The 19,865-nt window shown below is 37.6% G+C and overlaps 1 protein-coding gene across 5 annotated transcripts in view; it reads left to right on the top strand.

The window, feature by feature from the left end:
• Positions 1 to 19,865, top strand: part of HIVEP1 (HIVEP zinc finger 1) — a 184,767-nt gene that overhangs the window by 95,364 nt on the left and 69,538 nt on the right. For all 5 annotated transcript variants that reach the window (XM_084620936.1, XM_084620937.1, XM_084620935.1 and 2 more), the window contains one exon: positions 18,174 to 18,227. In XM_084620936.1, coding sequence (XP_084477062.1) covers positions 18,174 to 18,227 — 54 coding nt within the window. The remainder of the gene's footprint in view (positions 1 to 18,173; positions 18,228 to 19,865) is intronic.

The raw sequence follows: 19,865 nt of genomic DNA, 5'->3' as shown, positions 1-19,865 counted from the left end.
GGTCTTTGTCAATAAAATACATTTAGTCTCATATAAAGACTAGTTTTACGTGAGAAACACAAAAGTTACCATTTATAGACATTTCAGTTTTTCTCTTCTACCTTTCCAGAGTTTGTTTTACAAACTCGTGTTGTATTGCAGCTTACAGGTAATGGAAAAAGATTGCCAACAAAGGATCTAAGCTTTACCCCTTTTTATTGCTCTTCGTTACAAACCTCATAGTCTGAAGAGTATTCTGGATCTGCCCTTCCTGTGCACTTACAGCTGATTAAAATCCAGAATGTAGCAACAATTTTGCTGAAAATAATAATTAAGAAGTTGTCTGACTTGGAAATCAGGCTTTGTTCAAAATCTGTTCAGAGTGCATTGTAAATTTTCCTTCCTTTATTCCTTTATCTGTCTTCTCCATGAACTCCTGCTCCACATGCAGACCTGTCATTGCAACATGTATGTTTTGTTGACCGTGATTAAAAACATTACATACTGTGTGCTTTCCCTTATTCCCTGTTACCAAACTTCAAGGCTATACTATTTTTAATGGTCAAAGAGTTGAATTCTTTATCTCCTAGGCCTATAAGAATATGGAGTTGAAAATGTGTCGGTATTAGACATTATTTATCTACTTAGCTTGGAGGGTAACCAGTTACTCTCAGGGATTTTCTTTAGCATACTTTCTAAAATATGTATTAAACTTTTTTTTCTGTTTTGTGTAGCTGCTTTAAAATTACCTGTTTCGATCACAGCAAATTCATCAGTTTTCCGATCAGTAATGACTTTATTAAAGAGCACAAAGTTTATACCCTACAAAAACGAGGAGTCCAGTGGCACCTTAAAGACTAACCGATTTATTAACCCACGAAAGCTTATGCCCAAATAAATCGGTTAGTCTTTAAGGTGACACTGGACTCCTCATTGTTTTTGTGGATACAGACTAACATGGCTACTCCTCTGATACTTTATACCCTACAATTAATAGTTGGTCATTTGTGCTGCTTGTTTTATGCGTTTAGTCAATTTATGAATTGTACTTATTTTAATATATGTGATTGGTATTATCCACATTTAGTTACAAAGATTAAAATTTACTAGTATTTACTACATCTTAGGTCTGTTGTACAGGTGAATAGGGAGAGTGAAAGTGGAACCTGTGAATTTATTCATTATTATAAGTAGAGAAGTCACATACAGCAATTACTTATTAGCCAGGAATCTTTATCAAAACGTTACAAAGATCCAATTCATGAACAATTACACCATTGTGATTTCCCCCTGGGTGTGCACTATACCCTCTTTGGATGTGTGAGTTGACTCCATGCCGTTCACCCGAGCCTCTAACATGCAAGCCACTCCCAGACATACACCGGAGTGCTATGCCCAGCCATTCTTGAATTACACATAGGGCAACACATATCACTGGTCCCAGCGTTGCACCCCAGAAACGTACCCGTCTGGCACTGTTCAGTTACTTACTGAACGGTACAACCTCATAAGGTCCATCAATTGCAAAGAACTTGATTATGCATCACCGTTTGTTAACCTGAGTAGATTCCCCAAACACTTCAGCCAAAAATACGCTGGTTTAGATTAAACATAAAACAGATTTTAAGTGAATAAGTGGTACTGGCATAGAAGATCAGAATTAGCTACAAAAGAAAACAAAATATAAAATTGCAAGCTAATTCCTAAACTTTACCATGCTAATAATTCTAAAAGCAAAAGAATTTCTTTCATGCAGCACTTCAGCAGCAGTTCTTGCTAACTAGAATGCGTTCTAGTCAGGACCCAGCCCTTCCCATAGCCTCAAAGGAGTTTCTTTGTCTTCCTGATCTTTTTTCTTGCGTAAAGATGGGGGAGGAGAGGCAGGTGAAGTGATGATGTCATTGTCCTCTATTTATACTCTTCTTGCTTTCAGGCATAACTCTCCACCCACGTGGGGTGCCGTGAAGTATGTAGTGTGTCTCAGGTGAATTGTAAAACTGCTTGCTCACGCCTTTTTGTCTGTCTGAGGCTTGAGCCCTCTCTGGGGATGACATGCACGTCTTTTGTTTATAGGCCCTTCATTTTTTCTGAGAGATTAGTCTGTGGGCATCTCCCAGACTTACAACATGTTTCAGTAACAAGACATATAGCAAAATGTCATCACTTGCTATACATTGATGCACACATTTAAACAGGACAATGAGTTTCAGCCAATAATGATGTTTCAAATGATATCTCACAAGGCGTACTTTGTACAAAATATCATAACGATATACAAGTGGTGAATATGGGAGTACAGGGCAGTGTTCCCGCTGATTTTTTACATCCATGTGCGGAATGAATTTTGTTATGTGCACCAATATGGAGGTGATGTGTGACATATCACCTTCATATTGGTGCACATACACAACATTTATGTGGGAGGTGGGTGTGCTGAGGGATTCGCAGTGTGGGAGGGGGCTCAGGGCTGGGGCAGAGGGCTGGGGTGCTGGGGGGGGATGCGAGCTCTGTCTGGAGGTGCAGGCTCTGGGGTGGGGCTGGGGATGAGGGATTTGGGGTTCAGGAGGGGGCTCAGAGCTGGGGCAGAGGATTGGGTGCAGGGGGTGAGAGCTCTGGCTAAGGGTGAAGGCTCTGGGGTGGGGCCAGGAATGAGAGGATTGGTGTGCAGAAGGGGGCCAGAGATGAGGGGTGTGGGGTACAGACTGCCCCAGGGTTGTGGTGCGGAGAGAGGACCCCCTACAGCCCTCTCTCGCTGCAGCAGCTCGGGGCCGGGGGAGAGGCACCTCCCACTGGCCGTGGCAAGTCTGGGGCAGGTCTGTGCTGGGGCCGCCGTTGAGGGGCGCTCCCTGACGTGGAGGTCCGCGCTGTGGGAGAGGCATCTCTCCCCGCTGCAACCCTGAGCCCCTCTATGGGGCTTAATAGGCAGCTGTGCAGCCGTACAGCTTAGAGGGAATTTAGGTACAGGGTGTTATTTTGAGGTACAGTGTGTCACAACCATCACAGAGGATTTCACATTTGTAAATTGTCTTTTCTGCTGTTTCCATAGCGCCTACTGTAATGTTTGGCACAATACCAATAGTGAAATATGAATTATGTTGTGACACCCTACTCATTACCAAGGTATTAATGGGTCCTGTTTTTTCTAATCTTTTTTTTAAAAAATCAAAGTATAAAGCAAATACATAGACAAATTGTGATGCAGAATAAAAGTACGATTGACCATAAAATATCTCTAATGGGATAGGTCAAAAACTGTTTCTAAGGTTGAAAGTCCTTTAGGGGGGAGAGAGAGGTGTCTTCCTGTAGGTTTATCTCCAAATATTCCAGATTTGGGGTTCATTTATTATAAAACACTTAAGTTCTGGTTGACACGGTACACAGTTTATTCCATTAGTAGTGTATCTTACAGGGTTCATGCAGGATGGCCTAACCCATGCAAACGAAGAGAGTGCAGTTATATTCTCAAACCTGTCTGGTATATATGGGAACAATTTCAGGGAGAAAATAGTAATGTGAGAAATACTACTCATTGGCTTAAAATTAAGAATGTGCTTAAATGTTTGCAGGATCAGGGCATGAAAGTAATATATTTTTCACAGTTGATGTATGACTGCCTGGCCTCCTTTAATATGAAACTTTAAATCCTCTTTGTCAGAGGAAATCAGTATTTGTTTGAGACATGGTCCTGCTAGGTGCCAAGTATCCTGCAAGTTCAGCTTTCAATACCTACCTGAATCGGTGTTAACAGGTTAGTAGCTACTAGAGTTCAGTTTCTGGCATTTCTTTTAAAAAGATAAAATGACTTTATAGTTCTTTGCTCCTTGAAAGACTGCTGATGTGCTTTGAATATAGGAGTGAATTTTCTTAATACAATTTTATTTCTCTTTATCTTTGAGCGAGCAGCAGTACAGGACTTCTCCCTTATGCCTCTAATCTCATCTAAGCATGTATGCCAAAATGTTTCCCTTCCATTCCCAAGGCAGTAATTTGGGAAGCATCTGGCTAAGTCAGATGATTTAGGGTAATCAACGCACAACTTTCCTGCTGATTTCCATTTTCCCTGATTAATTCTCCTCCTCCCCCTATGAGCAGCATTTTCCATTTGGAGCTGGAATGCCACTGAAGCTATGTTGCCAAAGAATATTTGAGAATATTTAAGTCTGTACCATTGCACTTTCCATCCTCGGTAAACATCTGACAGAATTTCCTTATTAAGAGCTCCATATTGCCTAGAGATTGCCTGGGTTGCTACACGTCTCACACAGTATTCTTTTACTCAGCATTTAAGTTTTATCTTAAAAATTGACATCTGAAATCTAATTTCAGGTTTAATAGGCTCAGATCTGTCAAGTTTTATTCACTGTGACCCTGATCCTGTGAGCTGCTGAGCACTGTCTGAGATGGTGGTGATCACTACACACAGCTCCTTTGACTTGAACTGAACAGGCTGAGGGCACTCAACAGGTTGCAGGAAACTTTTACACCAAATTTCTGGTAGTTTTTAAAACTTAAAAAAAAAATTAAAATAAGTTGTAAAATCAACTTTGAGCCTAATTTGCCAGTTTTAGTTTAAACAAAACTCATTTGTTGCAGCTATAGGAATAGAGCAAAAAGTAGGTGTGGCTATTGGATAAATCTAGTTAGAAAGGCTAATCCCACATCTGGAATTTTAACAAAGCAGTAATGTATCCTTGTGGTTTTATTTCATTTTGTGCTCAGATAGTTTCCTAAATCTTTTTCTACTGGCCAACTCATATCACTTTCACCATTCACAAAAATGTGCACATTTTGTATTGAATACAATGCCGAATTTATTGACCATGGGAACAACTGAGAAATCTCCATGTTCATTTTTTATTCAGCTAGCCCTGGGTCTTAATAGGGTGGTGGTGGTTAGTTTTTCAAAGGCTTTTCAATTTTATCAATTCCACCTTTCTTGTAATTTACCTTTGTCACAAATGATATTTACATTTCATGGAATATGAAATGAATATGAGACAAAATAAAGAATTAATATGAAAAGATCAACTTGGAAAGGCAAAATTTTAATTAAATTAGGGCTGTCTATTAATTGCACTTAACTCATGCGATTAACTCAAAAAATTAATCGCGATTAAAAAAAGTAATTACAATTAATCACAGTTATAATTGCACTGTTAAATAATAGAATACCAATTGAAATTTATTAAATGTTTTGGATGTTTGTCTACATTTTCATACGTATTATATTCTGTGTAGTAACTGAAATCAAAGTGTATATTATTTTTGCTTACAAATATTTGCACTGTAAAAATGATAAAAAAGATAGTATTTTTCAGTTCACCTCATACAAGTACTGTAGTGCAGTCTCTTTATCGTGAAAGTGCAGCTTACAAATGTAGATTTTTTTTATTTGTTACATGACTGCACTCAAAAACAAAACAATGTAAAACTTCAGAGCCTACAAGTCTACTCAGTCCTACTTCTTGTTCAGCCAATCGCTAAGACAAATAAGTTTGTATACATTTAAGGGAGATAATGCTGCCCACTTCTTATTTACAGTGTCACCTGAAAGTGAGAAAAGGCATTTACATGGCACTTTTGTAGCCGGCATTGCAAATTACTTACATGCCAGATATGCTAAACATACGAATGCCCCTTCATGCTTCAACCACCATTCCAGAGGACATGCTTCCATGCTGATGACGCTCATTCAAAAAATAAGCGTTAATTCAATTTCTGACTGAACTTCTTTGGGGCAGAATTGTATGTCCCCTCCTCTGTTTTACCCACATTTTGCCATATATTTCGTGTTATAACAGTCTCGGATGATGACCCAGTACATTGCTCATTTTAAGAACACTTTCACTGCAGATTTGACAAAAGGCAAAGAAGGTATCAATGTGAGATTTCTAAAGATAGCTATGGCACTCGACCCAAGGTTTAAGAATCTGAAGTGCCTTCCAAAATCTGAGAGGGACGAGGTCTGGAGCTTTCTTTCAGAAGTCTTAAAAGAGCAACACTCCGATGCGGAAATTACAGAACCAGAACCACCAAAAAAGAAAATCAGCCTTCTGATGGTGGCATCTGACTCAGATAATGAAAATGAACATGCATGGGTCCACACTGCTTTGGATCGTTATCGAGCAGAACCCCCGTCATCAGCATGGACCCATGTCCCCTGGCATGGTGGTTGAAACATGAAAGGACATGTGAATCTTTAGCACATCTGGCACCTAAATATCTTGTGACAACGGTGCCAAGAGAATGCCTTTTCTCGCTTTCAGGTGACATTGTAAACAAGAAGCGGGCAGCATTATCTCCTGCAAATATAAACAAATTGGTTTGTCTGAGCAATTGGCTGAACAAGAAGTAGGACTCAGTGGACTTGCAGGCTCTAAAATTTTACATTGTTTTATTTTTGAATGCAGGGGGGTTTTTGTACATAATTTGACATTTGTAAGTTCAACTCTCATGATAAAGAGATTGCACTACGTACTTGTATGAGGTGAATTGAAAAATACTATTTCTTTTGTTTCTTACCATGCAAATACTTGTAATCAAAAATAAATATAAAGTGAGCACTGTACACTTTGTATTCTGTGTTGTAAATAAATTCAGTATATTTGAAAATGTAGAAAACATCCAAAATATTTAAATAGAATACCATTTATTGAAATATGTGTTATAGTTTAACAATGCAATTAATTGTGCAGTTAATTTTTTTAATCGCTTGACAGCCCTATTAATTATACAAAATAGCGCTGTTTTCCAGTATGAACTGTATCTCCATTAATGGGCTTTGCTGGCAAAACCTTTTCAGTGTAGGCTATCCCTCAGTGTCTCTCCTGCAGGGTCTCCCCCTCAGCAGTTGCTGATCACTCACATGTCCCCATCCTCCCGAGGCAGGTTTTTTTTTTTTTTTTTTTTTTTAACAGTTTAGTGTCCTTTGATCTTAGGCCCCAGCCTTGGAAAAATATAAACTTGTTAACCTATGTAGAGGCAGGCAGATAGGTGCATCCCAATCAAGAAGCCAACTGTTCTCTTAATGACCCTTGAAATATGTCCTCCCCCCATATTTTATCTTTAGTAATTGATTAGTTTCCTTCTTGTTCTTTCTAAAAGCCCCTTTTAAAATCAAATCCATGTAGTTAGAATAATATTAATCAAGTAAACTGAGGTACATATCATAAAAAAGAAAAATACTGATACCTCCACAACTTGCCTGCAGTATATCCCCTGCATAGACCAGTGCTAATGATACCTTGTCATTCCATGAATTGGCTAAGAAATCGACATCCTTTGCTTACTTCAACCATTCCCTGTCAGAATCTGGAATGGATACTTGTGTTTTTTCTCTGATTTCTTCAAATTTAACTTGAAAAACTTGCCCGTTATGGTTGCGTTTATTTTTTGTTTACCTTTTTCATACTGTTTCTATATTGTTCCTTTTTAAAAAATCCTATATTGAGTTATAGAGAGAGAGAGAGAGCATATAAAGCACAAATTAAATGTTGAATAGTGACTCCACCAGCAACTTACATAATTAAGAACATGTTAGCTATAATGATCATTCATTTCTATGTATATAGGTAACATTTGGCTTTCTGTGTAGAATATCAGCATAGCTGTGTAGTAATTATCTTAGTATTTTGTTGATTAGAAACTCTGCAAGTGCAGACACTATCGCTGTCTTTATTTGTAGTTGGTTATATAATTGAAATAGCTATAAATAAAAAATAGTCTTGTCACAGGTAATATCTGAGGTAAACAAAGTAATGCCTTGCTTTGTGGAGCTACTGGGATAGTTATTATCCTTCAGTGTAATGAAAACTAAAGATATTACATAATATACTTACTCATACAATGTAAAAAGATGCCTTCATCAGATGATTCAGCTGGTGATCATTCACCTTCTTTACTTCTGAGTGGTTTGCTTGATAATTACTGTGGGTTTTGGCTGTCCCCACAGATTAGAAGATACTTAATTCTCTGGGTTGGTTTGTTTGTTTGTTTTTCTAACCTAGGGATGCAAGTAGTCATCACCCAAGGATCTATCTATCTTTGTCAGCCTATTTTTGAGCAAGTTTAATAATCAATTCAAATAGTATCAATATAAGGTAACATTGTGGAGGTGATTACATTCATAGTGTGGAGGATTGACTTTGACCTGATTTTTCAAACACATATATAATTTATGTATAAGTCCCATTGAGCTATGTGTAGTTCAAAAGCTTGTCTCATTCACCAACACAAGTTGGGTCCAATAAAAGCACGTCCCTCACCTTGTGTCTTATGCTTAAAGTAACACACAGACGATCGTAAGATTGGAGCCTTTGTGTATTACGTTTAATATATACACAGTTATGGCACTGAATTTTTCACTAATGTGGTATGTATGTTCACTGCTTATGTACATTTAGTCTGAAAATTATAAAGCATGTTGTTTAACATAACCCTCTTTTTTAAAAAAAATTCAAAGCACTTCTTAGAATAAAAATGAATGAGAAGGTTATTTTATTTTCTACCTTTTGTGTTTTGTGTTGAATCTTTTTTAAAAATTATTATTTTAATTTTTAAATGACAAATAATAATTTAGGACATTGATATTGTTCAAAGTCAACAGTAAGAAAAAGGTTTATGAAAATTTCCCTGAAACAAAACTTTTTTGTCTGATAAGTCACTGATCAAATAGATAATGGCTGGTAGAATACTTTACACCTAAAGAAATAACTTAAACTCAAAAAATTAATACTTAAACATTTATAATAGGTAGTTCCAGCAATTAAACCTTCTCTGAATCTGCCTTCCACTTTTTAGGATCAAAACATATTGTCTCATTTGTAAGAACTTTTTTTTTCATTCCCTGTTGCTGCGTGAAAGATCCACATGGTGAGAGACAACTAACTGTACAGGGGAAACGGTGAAATTGACAATATACAAAAGTGATGTCCCATTCACAAACTGGAAAAATAGGGGCAATTTTTGTCCCATGTAGTCTTTTAATTACAATAATCATGGATGTTACTTGTAGCACTATTAGGTAAAGCACTTTCAGACAGAAGTTTGACTTTAAATTATTTAATACATGTTCTTATACTGTGCTCATCAATATAGTACGAGCACCTTTCAGTCATGCATTAAACTAACATCTGGCATGCATTAATTGTGATTTTATCTTCTCCCCAGGGGGAGAAGTATATGCTGTGAAGTGTCTTGTTTTGATAGGGCTTTGTTTGTTTGGGGGGTCTGTGTTATGGATCATATATTTTTCTTTTAATATGCATGTTGCTATGTTAGAGAAGACAAGGTTGAAGAAGTGTGTCTTGCACTTGGATGTGCTGAGGTTTGTGATGGAGCAAGTTCATGTAAGAACGAAAGATGTTTGATAACATCATTTTTGTGACTTTTTATTGCTAATTGTCTATTTCACAGGGTTGGATTCTGTGGCAGGAAGGTAGTGGTGGGAGGTTTGGACCAACAAAACAATCTTCAGTACAAGGGATTTATAGCTCTGCCAGGTGCTACACCTACTCGCTCATAGCTTAACTTGCTCCTTTACACGCCTCACCACGTCCAAGTGCAAGACACACTTCTTCAACCTTGCCTTCTCTAACATAGCAACATGCATATTATAAAAAATAACCCCCTCAAATCCCCTCCCCCAAAACAAACACACAATCCTATCAAAACAAGACACTTCACTTCTCCCCCTGGGGAGAGGATAAGAGTACAATTAACATATGCCAGATATTAGTTTAATAGATAATTGGAAGGTGCTTGTGCTATGTTGATGAGCATGGTATAAGAACATATACAGAATAGAATATAAGTGACTTCCAAGGAAAATACCGTATATATCTGAAGATGGCAGTTCTCTCTGTGATACGGTGTAAAGTTTTAGCTGTAGCTTGTGCTGCTCAAGAAAGAATCCGACATGGAACTATCCTTCTGATACTAGTCAAATAAAGATGGCTTTATTAGAAATCAGGTTATTTTTAGTAACCTAAATCTGAGATGTAAAATGGTATTTATTGCCTAGGTAGTGATGATTAATGAAAATGCTGCGTAATGAATACAACTGAAAGTTTCAGTTAACTCACCTGAATCTCTTTGCTGTACTAATGTGTGATTGACTTGATACTTCCAGTTGTAACATCTGGGTATATCTCACAGGTGCTCAAACACTACGTGATGAGGGAATATAAAAGCCTTGGTTGATGGGCAGATGGATGTTATCTTACAAAATTTAGGAGAGAATTCTGAGTATCAAGTAATCCATACTGTATGTAATCATTTTCTAAACTGTGTTTTACAAATGACAGCTGTGGAATTGAATAAAAATGCAGCAGAAATAGTAGTTCACTAGTGAAACACATTTTAAGAGGGTACTGTATCCAGTTCCCTAAAGCGAGAAGAAAATCAGATGTATTTGTTAGCAGGATTATTCTGGTCAAAGCAGTGATCGTGAAATGGTTTTTTGTTTTGTTTTTTGTTTACTAGGGTCAAGATAAGTAGGTCTAGAAGGAGCTAAATGTTTTCTCCTGGCAATGATATAAGAGCTGATGCTGCTATTGCCTGCACAGATTTAAATATAGTTTTTGTACCTTGATATTGGTGGTGTACTTTTACTACAATGTGATTAAAATAAGGAGAGGTACCAGTGAAGAGTAAAAATCTATAAGAGGCCAGTCCTGGGGTGTGTCTTCTCAAGGGGGACCAGTACCCAAGCAGTCACCTAAATCTGTGGGTGAGAGGGAAAAACAGCAGAGTTACCAGGACAAAGCCATTCCTTGGAAGTAGTAGAGAATTCCCTTGCTGGTGCCAGAACTGCATGGCAGCTTAGAGACTTAGGTGGAGTCTCCCTGCCCCCAATACCTTTAGAACACTTGTGTGCCAGTGGTGTTATCAGACTGCATTGGACTATTTGATTCTGGGTGTTCTTTTCTGTCTGCCCTTTTTTTTCTCCAGCTTACTCCTGCCTCTCTCCATTATTGCAAGCTGCAGGTCTTTTACTGCAGTATAGACTTACCCTCTGTTTTTTAATGTGGCTTGGCTAAATATAAATGTATATATCTAGGAACAAAGAATGTAGGCCGTCCTTAGAGGACGGAAGGCACTATCCTGGGAAGCTGAGATTCTGAAAAAGATTTAGGGGTAAGTTTGGATAATCAGCTGAACATGATCTCCCATTGTGACACTGTGGTCAAAAGGAGTAATGCAATCCTTGGATACCAAAACAAGGAAATCTCAAGTAGCAGTAAAGAGGTTATTTTACCTCTGTGTTTGACGCTGGTGGGACCGCTGCTGGAATACTGTGTACAGTTCTGGTGTCCACAATTCAAGAAGAATACTGATAAACCAGAGAGAGTTCAGAGAAGAGCGGTGAGAATGATTAAACGATTAGAAAACATGCCTCATAGCAATAGATTCAAGGAGCTCAATCTATTTAGCATAACAGAAAGAAGGTTAAGGTGTGACTTCATCACAGTTTATAAGTATCTAAATGGGGAACAAATATTTGATGATGAGCTATTCAGTCTAGTAGAGAAAGGTATAAGATGATGCAATGGCTGGAAGTTGAAAGTAGAAAAATTCAGACAAATTAAGGTGTACATTAAGAGTAATTAACCATTGGAACAACTTACTAAGTTCATGGTGGGTATAAATCAAGATTGGATGCTTTTTCTAGAAGATCTGCACTAGGAATTACTTTGGGAAAGTTCTGTGGACTGTTTCTTACAGCAGGTCAGACTAGAATCTATGAAAATGACATTAATAATTTAATGTTATTTAGTAAGTTATTTTTAGTACACCTGATGCTTTTCTAAAGAAAAATAGGGAAGAAGTATTTATAACTTTTGTGCAGAGCTTGGAAAATATATTATGTAATCTAATTTCGGAAACCTTCACAGTAAACCAATTATTCCTGTAATTGAAAAAGCAGAATATATTATTTTATCAGACAGATCCTGAGGCCATGTCTACAGATGGAAAATGTGTTAGCTAGCACATTTTAACTAATTTGATGCTAAATACAACTTAGTTTCTGGTGTTGACAGAAGCAGTACGTTACCTAGTAGTGGTTAGTGGTAGGAATCCCGCTTCGGGTAAAATCATATGTAACATCATGTTTCATTAAAATGTGTTAACTAATACATTTTTAAACACAATGCAGTTTCGCAGTGCAGACAAGAACTAATGGTTGTAAATGTGTAAAAGATACAGTGTGGTGTACAGTTTTGTCGTTAAGGGGGCGTAATTTCTCTCACACTTATCTGTCAGATCTGTTTTAGAATGAGTGCCAGGATTACAGCCGCTGCCGCAACACAGCTACAATGATGTAACTCTGCTGCTGTCGTACCATAGAGTAGACTCTTTTGACATTGATGGAAGAGGACTTTCCATCAGTGTAGGTAATCTGCTCCTCTGAGAAGCAATAGCTAGCTTGACAGAAGAATCCTTCAGTTGACCTACCTGCGTCTACCCTGGGGTTAGGTTGACCTAAGCATGGTGCTCAGGGCATGGAATTTTTTACAGCCCTGTGCGATGTAGCTAGGCTGACATACGTTTTAGGTGTAGACTAGGCCTTAGAGTGTAAAATCCTTGAGGTAGGGTACATATCTTGTTCAATTTTATAAAGAGCTATGAACATTTTGAAGTGTTCTGTACATGATTAGTAAAGGTATCTGTCTGATAAGGATTGCTGCAAACATGTAATAATGAAATTTTTAGTAAATTAGACCCATGCTAATCCATACACCTCAGGTACAAACAAATTTGGAAGCGTCTCATTCTCACTTCTCAGCAAAGATTTAGAAAGAGTGCTGTAGTAAAGTCTTATGAAGTATGAAAATTAAATCTTAAAAATAATTAAAATTGTAATTATGATTTAAAAATTAAACCGCACTTGTCAAATATGTGATGGAAGTAAATTTACTGATGCACTATTCTTGCTTGTTTGGCCACTCCGTTCACAATTTCAGAATCAGAGGGGTAGCCGTGTTAGTCTGTATCCACAAAAACAAGGAGTCCGGTGGCACCTTAAAGACTAACAGATTTATTTGGGCATAAGCTTTCATGGAGGTTCACTTCTGAAGTGGTTTTTTACCCACAAAAGCCAGTGCCCAGATAAATCTGTTAGTTTTTAAGGTGCCACTGGACTCCTCGTCGTATTTCAGAATGGCTCTGTTATTAGTACAATATTGAAGTTTTTCTAAGTTCAGAATGCTTGAAACTCATCTGTATTGATGCATATATTACAAAGAAATACTTGTATTCAATAAATTACTATAACTATTGCATAGCATGACTTGCAGGAAGTGAAAGAAATTTCGTAGCTGCATACAAAATGTATAGTTGCCTAGTTATTATTTCCATTATCAGCTTCTCATTACTTAGCATAACAGACTGTGCTAGAAGTGGTTAGAAATTTCTGTGGGCATTTGTTATAGTTTATTTGAAAAAAGGAAAACAGAATGCACTTGAGCTGAAAGTACTTTCTTAATAATCCTCCTGAAGGTCTAAGTAGAAGGCTTCCATAATATTTACATAATTGATTTTATTCTATATACTGTTATTAGACAGAAAATATCATATTGCCTCTGTGTAAATCCATGGTACGTCCACATCTTGAATCCTGAGTGCAGATGTGGTCACCCCATCTCAAAAAAGATATATTGGAATTGGAAAAAAGTTCAGAAAAGGGCAACAAAAATGATTAGCGGTATGGAACGGCTTCCGTATGAAACACTGGAATGCGTTACCTAGGGAGGTGATGGAATCTCCTTCCTTAGAAGTTTTTAAGGTCAGGCTTGACAAAGCCCTGGCTGGGATGATTTAGTTGGGGATTGGCCCTGCTTTGAGCAGGGGCTTGGACTAGATGACATCCTGAGGTCCCTTCCAACCCCGATATTCTATGATTCTATGATTATTAATCTAAATGTATGAATTTACTGTAACTAAGTGTAATATACTGAAGTTGTAAATTGTTTGAGATAAAATTGTAGCTCTTAGTATATTCAAAAATACATTTAGATGGCAAACCTGCTAAATTATCTGAAGAAAGGCAAACATTATGTCTTATGTGTATATGTCAAAATGTTTGGGAAAATGAGGTGGATATCCCACTTACAGTTTTGGTTTGCTAAATAGCATCTTAGGAATCTTAAAGATTATCTGGTTCACAAATACCAGTCAGGGCTGGAAGAATGTAGACAATGTTCATTCCCAGATTACCTGTGAATCCCAGTGATGTAATATACTTTAAAAGGTGTAGTATAGATGTTAATAAAATATCTTAGTGCTTCAACTGTTAAGTACATAAGAGCATAAGAGTGGCCATGCTGGGTCAGACCGCACGTCCATCTAGCCCAGTATCCTGTCTTCTGACAGTGGCCAGTACCAAGGGGCCCCAGAGGGAATGAACAGAACAGGTAATTATCAAGCAATCCATTCCCTGTTGCCTATTCCTCGCTTCTGGCAAACAGAGGCTAGGGACACCATCCCTGCCCATCCTGGCTAATAACCATTGATGGACCTATCCTCCATGAACTTATCTAGTTCTTTTTTGAACCCTGTTAATCTTGGCCTTCACAACATCCTCTGGCAAGGAGTTCCACAAGTTAACTATGCGTTGTGTGAAAAAATACTTCCTTTTGTTTGTTTTAAACATGCTGCCTATTAATTTCATTTGGTGATGCCTAGTTCTTGTGTTATGAGGAATAAATAACACTTCCTTATTTACTTTCTCCACACAAGTCATGATTTTATAGACCTCTATCATATCCCCACTTAGTCGTTGTCTTTTCCAAGCTAAAAAGTCCCAGTCTTATTAATCTTTCCGCATAAAGAAGCCGTTCCATACCCCTAATCATTTTTGTTGCCCTTTTCTGAACTTCTTTCCAATTCCAATATATCTTTTTTGAGATGGGGTGACCACATTTGCACTCAGGATTCAAGATGTGGACATACCATGGATTTACACAGAAGCAATATGATATTTTCTGTCTTATTATCTATCCCTGTCTTAATGATTCCCAACATTCTGTTTGCTTTTTTGACTGCCACTGCACATTAAGTGGACTTTTTCAGAGAACTATCCACAATGATTCCAATGACTCCAACTATCCACAATGACTTTCTTGAGTAGTAACAGCTAATTTAGACCCCATCATTTCATACGTATTGTTGGGATTATGTTTTCCAATGGGCATCCCTTTGCATTTATCAACATTGAATTTCCTTTCCCATTTTGTTGCCCAGTCACCCAGTTTTGAGAGATCCTTTTGTAGCTCTTCACAATCTGCCTGGGACTTAACTATCTTGAGTAGTTTTTAAGTAATTAAAGAAGACCAGTAAAATAAGATTGTCAGAGGGGTTGTATTTCTCTCTCCCATGAAAGCAGTCATGAAAGGGGTGTATAAAACTGCACATTTGATGCTTCATATTTTATATTTTTTTAGTAATTGTCTTTGACAGGCCTTTTCCCAGGGGATTTTTTTTTTAAAAAAAAAGAGTACATTTCAGTTATGTCCAGCTCTGAGAAGATACAAGTGTATAAAGTCTGCATTGTATAAAGTCAGTCAGCATGACTAGATATGTGAACAACTCCTTAATGCTGCCTCTTGCAATGGATTCATCATTGGGGGTCTGATGGTGCAAGCTGCAGACAAACCTTAACTCTCATTTGAAGGAGACACTCAGCACCTCACAGGATCAGGCCCGCTATACAAATTACTACATGTTGGTTTGGTTTTGAGACCATCTTTTATCTGTAATGTACTTAATTTTTGCATATCTACAAGCGTCTAATATGTACGATATATGCTTCCAAATTGCTGTTTTCTGGTTTGCTAATGTTAATGGTAAGCAACTAATCACAACTAAATAACAAATTTTAAATAAGACTTTCTGCTGCAGGCTGTAGGTCACATCCTGCTCCCACTGAAGTCAATGACAAAAACCCATTGACCTAAGGAGGAGTTCACCCACAGGACTACAGTTGTAGACTTTTTTGGCTGTTTAATTACATATAAATTCGGGGGGGGTCAGTCCTTTAAATATGCACGAGCTGTCCCATTGCATTGTCTGGGACTGTTTACAGGAGTGATGTTATCACAAGTGTAAATGTTTGAAAGATTGGGCCTCTGTGCGCGTAGTGAATATAAATCCTCACTCTTGTTAATTTTGAGACTTAAAAGTACAAGATAGAATAACTCGGACAGCACTTACTCTCCAAACCCATAAAAGAGTATTTATAGTTCTCTTCCTTGAATTTTTTTCAGATTTTTTTTTTTAAATATTGAAAAATAACTGCAGGCTGTTACGTCAGTTATTTACAAATAGTGCCAATGAGCCAAACCCTAACAAGTCTTTATGGTGTGTTATTGTTTTGTCTCTCAGATATTAGGAAAGACCGTAAGAAGGCAGAGTCTATCATGGGAAAAGTTCACTAGGGGATATATTATGGTGGACCCTTACATAGCCTCACACTGGGTAGTGGGAGGAGGTAAGGCCAGCCAGCTCCTGTTCTCCTGAGAGTACACTAGCTACCACCAAGATGCTCCCCACCAGGAACAGCTTACCTGAAAGAGCGTGGAGAGTATGCAGAGCTAAGGTTTCATTCCTCCAGTGTGCAAATTAGGAGATCTAAGTATACTACACCCTTTAAATGCACTTCACCAGTACAGCCAGAGAGCTTCAGAGATTCCCCTGCAGCAGTGCAGTTCTGCATTACCACCAACTCTGGGCTGTCCAATGGGACTTGGGCTCCTAAATCACTTAGGTGCTTTTGAAAAATTTGCTTTGTATCTAAATGCTATAACCTGAACTCAGGTCTTGGTAGGAAAGTAAAACCTGAACTGGTTCATATCTTCAGTCACTTTGTTTTTAAAAGTGTTTGCATAGGAATGTCAAAGTTTACCCGTGTGTATGTGTGTGCTGTTTCATATTTGGGGATATTAAATTTAAAAAACAAACTCACTCCCTAAGATGTTATATGCATCTTTAAGATTGACTTAGAATGCATGGAAAAGATACTACATCCCAGATGTAGAAAAACTGAGATTAACTTCCACAGTAGTATGTCTTATTTAAGATGAGACTGAGGTATAGTTATACCGAGAGCTGAAGTCTTTGAACTTGATTGGGTTCATGCGATCTTCCTTGGGAAGAGATCTGTGTGCAGATTCCCTGCTTCCTTGTGGAGTACAGGCTCAGCTACTTCTACAGCAGCATTCCCCACCACTACCTCTTTTCCCACAGAGCACGTGGAGGACTGTTTGGAGGACCATAGGTCTGTACGTGGGGAAGCTGGGCAGGGGAATTTGTGTCTTCCTCCACCTGCACATCCACCAGAGTTCAGTACAAAAAGAAATACATCTCAAGGTTGTATTCATTTCCCACTACTCCCCATCCCTGCTTGTGCGCACACATGGTGAGGTGTCATGGTACAGATGCCCACTGCAGAAGCCTTGCCACTGTGGCTCCATTGGATCCCTTGGTAGGGGTGGATTGCTGGGAGCACAGGTTCTCTGCACAGATGGACCTCTTGCTGGTCCGTGGGTTATGTAGGACAGTTCCATAGTTGGATAAACCATACACACTTGATGGAACAATTTCCATCCCTTTGCCTTGTCCTTGGGCTTTACCATGGGGAAGCGCAGTTGGGCCTTTTGATTCTACCCACATCAGTATTTATGGAAAAACAAATACTGTTTGTGATTTATATTACCATAATTCTTAATGCTGTAATAACATTGTAACGTTTTAACAGCACTTGATGTTTTCTAAGATGAGTTAAAAAATGTATATGTCAGTAATTCACATTAATACCTATTTTATGTAGTCCATTGGGCTACATGAGTTACTGCAGATAATGTGAACATGTTGTGATTTACTTATCAACTGCATATTCCATAACAATGCTTTTATTCCTTTACTACTTATTTTATGTATGCTAATCTGTCAGTAGCAATTTAGTAAATGTAGGTGCTAATACAACACAGTAAGATTTTACTTGCCAGTATTACTGTCATGTATTGTATGACTTACACAACATATTTATTTACATGTAAATCATATATTGCCCATAAATGTAAATGAGATTATCCAACAAAGTAGTTAACATATTAACACAAGCAGATATTTTCAAGAAATGACTTTTTTACAACTTTATTTTATATTTTAATATGATGTATTTTTTTCTTAAACAGACAAAATTGAAGAAGCACAAAAAGAACTTAATGAGACAGAAGACCAGCAGAAAGGTAAGAAAGCAAAAACAATGTATGGCAAAACTGATCAAAGCCTTTTGTAGTCTGTGGGAAGTCTCCCTTTGATTTTGCTGGGCTTAGGGATAAGCCAATAGAATGCATGACTGTAGAGCAAATGCTGTGCTAACAAACACAGTCTTGCTAACAAACACTTGCTTAAATTTAACCACTTGAGTCGTCCCACTGACTTTGGCTGCTGAGGTGAATAAAGTTAGGTCTGTACTGACATTTCAGCTCATACTAGAGGTTAATTGATTATTAATAACTATCTTCTGTCTTTGATGATCAACCTGTGATTGGGTTATATGGATTATGAGAGGACACTTATCAGTTATTTTAACATACAGATGACTTCTGACAGATGAAATCTGTGTAGCAGAGATGCGTGGTGACTAGTGGTAGTGGTCATATAAGGTTGGCTGACAGCAGTAGCGTAGGAGATTGGTGCTTTGTGGCAAATGTTAAAGTCATTCTTTTCCTCCTTGATAGTATGTTTGAAGTGTTATCTGACATGTTGCAGATGGTGGACAGTTTGGTGAATCTTTGATGTTGCCTGGAACAGAGTTGCTTATTTTTTTTATAAGAGTTTCATAATTTTTTACAGATCATAGTTTCAGACTTTACTGATAGCCCATCCTCAAAACAGAGATTACATTTGCCGACATCATAGAGGTGGTGTTGTATCCTAACTAAGTTTGCAAAGTACAGGGTCAATCAGTGGAAGAAATAAAAACTTTTAGTATGAAGAGAAGCAACCAAAGGGTCCTTTTAGGAAAAGTTGGATGCAAGCTTTTGTTGTTCTGCATCGTCAGGGCATTGACGTTTCACCTAATATTTGTAAAGGGTGAATAAAACAAAAATAAATGATTAAATGATAAAATCATCAGGCTTAAAGCTGCTGTGCTATATTTGAGTTTCCTTTGCAAATTTAGAGACTCTTCCATTTCCTCAAATCAGACTCGATACTAAACTTTAACCACTTCTGGCACATTCTTATTTAGTAGATCCTAGATCCCTGTGTATCTTCAGATCAGATTATAACTGCTTATTTAAGTGATAAAACCAGATATTTTTTTTTTTATTGTCAATCTTGCAGTCTAAAACCAGTATAGCTCTGGGAGAGTAGGCTAGGCATAATCAACCAAAATGTTAACTATGTTCAGGACCATGCATGCAGCTGGCATAGTTGAAATTATGCGCCTGGTTACATCTGTGCAGCCCCATTGAAGGCAATAGGGTTGCCAAGGTATAACAGAGAGTACAATTTGAAGATGATGTGGTTACAGAGGTTCAAGTGATGACAACATTTGGCCTTCAAAATCTACTATTGGTAATGACTTGACTTTCAGCTCTTAGGCCAAGTTTATGAGACTGGCAGTTACAGAATTTAATATGGAAATAATTGAGACAATAAGTGGAGTACCATCTGTTACCATTTTTAATGAAGTCTCTTTACAGAGTAGAAATGCACTTTTTCTCTTAGAAAAATTATTTATTTTATGTTTTGTTTGTATGTTGTACTTGGTGAACCAGTTGCTAGTATGAACTAGATTCTGATGGATATCATTTGAAGAAGCAATCAAATTCTTAAGGATATTGAAAGACTGAAAAGAATATTTGTATAAAATTGAA

This window comes from Lepidochelys olivacea (assembly GCF_965140295.1).
Source record: "Lepidochelys olivacea isolate rLepOli2 genome assembly, chromosome: 2".
In the NCBI taxonomy this organism is placed as follows: Eukaryota; Metazoa; Chordata; order Testudines; family Cheloniidae; genus Lepidochelys; species Lepidochelys olivacea.
Note: the sequence above shows the minus strand (reverse complement) of the source record. Positions and strands in the feature narration are given on the sequence as shown.